Source organism: Microtus ochrogaster, chromosome 1, assembly GCF_000317375.1.
Source record: "Microtus ochrogaster isolate Prairie Vole_2 chromosome 1, MicOch1.0, whole genome shotgun sequence".
NCBI classification, from domain to species: domain Eukaryota; kingdom Metazoa; phylum Chordata; class Mammalia; order Rodentia; family Cricetidae; genus Microtus; species Microtus ochrogaster.
Genome location: NC_022009.1, coordinates 21,505,640 through 21,510,505, shown reverse-complemented (window position 1 = coordinate 21,510,505; position 4,866 = coordinate 21,505,640). Strand labels below are relative to the sequence as shown.

Here is a 4,866-nt window from a genome sequence, read left to right as displayed (position 1 = left end):
AGGGTTTCTCTGTGGTTTTGGAGCCTGTCCTGGAACTAGCTCTTGTAGACCAGGCTGGTCTCAAACTCACAGAGATCCGCCTGCCTCTGCCTCCAAAATACTAGTTTCTTATTGACAACTTTTATGCCAGTTATTACTGGAGGCAGAGGTCCTTGTACTCACAGAGAAGCACTAAGAGAAGCAGGAATGTTAATCACACAGGGGTGTCTCCTCACTGGAGGAGATACAAATCAAATATCTAGATTCCATCCAGAAAGCTGTGAATGGATTCTGTTAATGACCTGGTGACCTTTATCCGGAGACAGACCTCACCCTAATTCCCCAGAATGATTATTCCAGACTTTTACCTTCCTAAACCATTACCCATTCTTAGGGGAGATGTTGCAAGTACTTTATGGCCTGCTGACCTCTATGCTATGGTCAGAGATCACACTAGAGTCTAGGCCTTTTAGCTATAGAACCCACTCTCACGGTCACATGGTCTTTGTTGGTACACCTTAAGCTTTATTGTGCACCTGGAATTGGACTGATTGTTGCCTGGAAACCTTTCCCCAAATTGTACTGTGTTTTAAATAAAGTCAACGATGAACTGCCTGGTATTAGACTCCCTAAACCTGATCCAGGTTGATGTAGTCAATCTGCACCAGGTTGGGACCCCTCAAGTTATGTGCTCTACCCACAGGTCTTTCTGTAGATTTAACTTCAAATACAATAAACAAGCAGGCACTGGGCTTGTTTTACAAATGTAAACCTCATTCTCCGAATTTTTTTTTTTTGAGGAAGGTTTTAAAGGGCCCAGGTTGGTCTGAAACTTATTATATTAGCTATGGATAACCTTGAAACTGCTGGTCCTCCTACCTCTACCGATCAAGTGCTGAGATCACAGCTGTGCACACATCAGTAAAAATGTCATCTTTAAAGGGGTGATTCCACTGAAGTTGCTATATGATTCTGACCTTACAAATAAACTGAAGAGGGGCTGGAGAGATGGCTGAGTGGTTAAGAGCACTAACTGCTCCTCCAGGGGACCTGGGTTCAATTCCCAGCACCCATATGGCAGCTCACAACTGTTTGTAACATAGTTCTAGGAGACCCAACACCCTCAACTCAGACATATATGCAGGCAAAATACCAATGCATATGAAATAAAAATAAAAAAGTTATTTTAAAAAAAATTAATTGAGGAAGGGATAAAGGTGGCTAAGAGGTTAAGAGCACTGGCTGCTCTTCTAGAAGACCTGGGTTCAATTCTCAGGACCACAAGGCAGCTCACAACTGGATGTAAATTCAGTTCTAGAGTATACGACATCCTCTTCTAGCCTCTGCAGGCACAAGGCCTGTGTGTCAAGCATAGATATACAGGCCACTTACAGACATTAAAAAAAATGTGTCAAAAAAAAAACGAGTTGGGGGCAGAGAGATGGGTCAGCTGAGGTACCTGGACCTGCCTGAAGAAGGAGAGCACTGACTCCAGAGGTTGTTCTCTGACCTCTATACTTACGCCACAACACAGGCCTTTATATAAAAAATTATCAACTAATTCTTAAAGAATAAACTCAACATTCTACATGTGTCGGGCGGCTTCTAGCACTTCTCAGTATATATTCAACTCACTGAACTCTTACATTCCTGCACACTTGTTCCCAACTTACAAGGAAATCAAAGCTCAATAAAACTACTGATCATATTTTGCTTTTTTGCTTACTGTTGTCTGGGGGACTAAAGCCAGGACCTAACATATGCTAAGAGAAAGAACTGACTCTAAATCTTCTGGCCAGAGAACTATGGTTCCTCCCATCAATTCGGCACACACAGAGTTAAAACTGCAAGTCCTTACTCTCAGGGCTGGAGATGGGGCTCATGGCACAGCACGTGCCTAGCACCAACTAGTTCCAGATAAAATCCTCAGCACTTTAAAAGGAAAGAACACTAAAGAGCTATGGGAAATAGCCATTAAGATTTTCCTTAAATCAAGAGAACTAGAAGAGGAAGGAAAACACACCAGCAAGGATTTCTGTGATGAACAAAGTGTCAGTCTTGAGTTTTACCATATACTGAAATCACAGCCAAGATGAGCCATGCGGTCCACTCAGGGAGGTACTTGATAAATACCAGGGCCATCAGGGCACTGATCATAATGAGATACGCCTGCTGCAGTCGAAGTGGGCCTTTCCAGTGAATGGCAATCATCCCCACCACACCAAAATTCCAGATGAGCAGAGCAACTGTAATGTAGTCCACAGCAACATTGTACGTCTTAAAGACTTCCCTGGAAAAATAAATAAGGATTTAAGGTGACTTCTGTGTAATTCTCATGTTACATAGTTTAGAACTAAGATTCTGAAACATTAACTCTCAGATTCCATTTTTATGTTTTTACTATGGCCCATGCTGTACTGTTATTTTTTTTAAAGATTTATTTATTTATTATATATACAGTATTCTGGTTCCATGTATGCCTGCAGGCCAGAAGAGGGCACCAGATCTCATTACAAATGGTTGTGAGCCACCATGTGGTTGCTGGGAATTGAACTTAGGACCTCTGGAAGAGCAGTCAGTGCTCTTAACCTCTGACTGTTATTTATGTAACATCTTTTTAAAATCACACTTTCCTCAAGCAGAACTTATTTTAACAGGTATTACATTATTCACATCAATGAATGAATTTCATTAATACAGGTTACACCTGTAAAAATAAGAGCAAAAACTAAAAGAATTAAATCATATTGCCTATAATACCATATTTTATGAAATCCTAAAGTATCTGAAACTAGAAAAAAGGACCAACCAGATTTATAGCAGAAACATAAATATTTTCATAATGAAACTTATGGTATCCATTACAAAACATAAATTTTATACAAATACATATGCAAAGAATATAGTTTGACACACTGTTGCTACAGAAACAAAGAAACAAACCCCAATCCCACTAATGAGAAAAGTGTCCAAGAACATAGCCTGATTCCAGGTGGGGGTGGCACATGCCTTTATTCCCAGCAAAGGAAAAGAGAACAGAGCTGGAGATTCATCTATTAATCTCTAGAAGGATGACTGGACTTCCCTTTACTCACTCACTCATCATTCATTCTGGTTTTTCGAGACAGGATTGCACTGTGTAGCTCTGGCTGTCCTGGAACTCACTTTGTAGACCAGGGTGGTCTCAAACTCCCAGACTGTCTCTGCCTCTCAAGGGCTAGGATTAAAGGCGTGTGTCACCACCTAGGTTACCTTTATTCTTTTTCTTTTTCTTTTTTTTTTTTTTTTTTTTTTTTTTTTTGGTTTTTCGAGACAGGGTTTCTCTGTGGCTTTGGAGCCTGTCCTGGAACTAGCTCTGTAGACCAGGCTGGTCTCGAACTCACAGAGATCCGCCTGCCTCTGCCTCCCGAGTGCTGGGATTAAAGGCGTGCGCCACCATCGCCTGGCGGTTACCTTTATTCTTATACAATGCCTTTTATTTAGTGTCTGTGTGAGGTGGCGAGCTCACGGGAGCTTGCCAACACGGGACCAACACCTAGGGAGCCTGCAAGGGACCAATCTAGGCCCTCTGCATGCATGTGACAGTTGTGTGACTTGATCTGTTTATGGGGCTCGCAGCAGTGGGGTCTGGACCTGTCCCACTTTTTGAACTAACTTTTGGGAAGCCATTCCTTATGCCGGGTTGCCTCACCCAATTTGATGCAGGGGAAGGAGCGTGGTCCTGCCTCAACTTGATGTATCATGCTTTGTTGACTCCCTTCAGAGGCCTGTCCCTTTCTGAATGGAGTCAGAGAAGGAGTGCATGGGTAGATGGTAGAAGGGAGGTGGGGGGAGGGAACAGAAGAAGAGGAGGGAGGGGAAACTGGTATGTAAATAAAGAAAAATTAATAAAAAAATATAATAGAATATCTGTGCAGTGCTAGGAAAAAATGTAAGGCCTCACACATACTAAGCATGGGCCCCACCACTGATTTATCCTCCTAGCCCTTTAAGGAAAAGAATGCTTAGCACTCTGTGTGGTGTATGTGGGTAAGCTCGCCTACAAGGGCATATGCAGAGGTATGAACTTGACATCCACCTTATTTTTTGAGACACCATCTCTCACTCAACTTGCTGCTGCTGTTTGGCTAGCTTGACTGGCCTGCAAGTCCCCGGGATCTGTCCATTTCTGTCTCCTACTGCTGGGGTTATAGGAGCTTGCCACTCTACCCGGCTTCTATGTGGGTTCTAGGTATCCAAACCAGGTTCTGATATTTGACCAGCACACAGTGCCACATGAACCAACTCCCCAGACCCTGCTTAACTTTTTCAGATGAAGAAAATTACCATTTTAACTTCTGGAGAATAAAATCTATCATCTAAAGAGACTGCAACTACAGGAGATGTCCTAAGTAGCTAGAGAAAAAAAATATATTTAAGCACAAACTGTGGGCCAAGGGGATGATGCAGAAGATGATTTTTCTCCTATTTTGAAATTCTAAAATAAAGTAAAATGTTGAAATTTCTAAATGAGGTTGCAATGTGTATTATACTAATCATTTCAAAAATAGGAAAATCAAACTAATCTCAACTCTTAGGGCGATATGCGTAAGTTAATACAGGATGGACAATAGAACTCCCTCCCCTGTCCCATAGTTCTGTTCTCTAGGAAAAACACTGCTGTATTAGCTTTATGTTATCCTTCCAGAGTCTACCTAATGCATACTTTATTTTCACGCAGGGCTGAAGATGGGCTTGCCCTCATCGGTAACAGAGGATGACCTAGAACTACTGATCCTGCTGCTTGCACACCAGGCTTATGTGGTGGTGGAAAAGGAATCCATGGCTTTCTACCAACTGAGCTACTTCCCCAGCCCCCCAAATACACATATTCTTTTTTTTTTTTTT

At 42.0% G+C, this 4,866-nt stretch overlaps 1 protein-coding gene across 2 annotated transcripts in view; it reads right to left on the bottom strand.

Annotated features, from left to right (window-relative positions):
- Psen1 (presenilin 1) overlaps nt 1-4,866 on the bottom strand; it is a 52,528-nt gene that overhangs the window by 9,026 nt on the left and 38,636 nt on the right. For both annotated transcript variants that reach the window (XM_005343311.2, XM_013346699.2), the window contains exon 7: nt 2,049-2,269. In XM_005343311.2, coding sequence (XP_005343368.1) covers nt 2,049-2,269 — 221 coding nt within the window. The remainder of the gene's footprint in view (nt 1-2,048; nt 2,270-4,866) is intronic.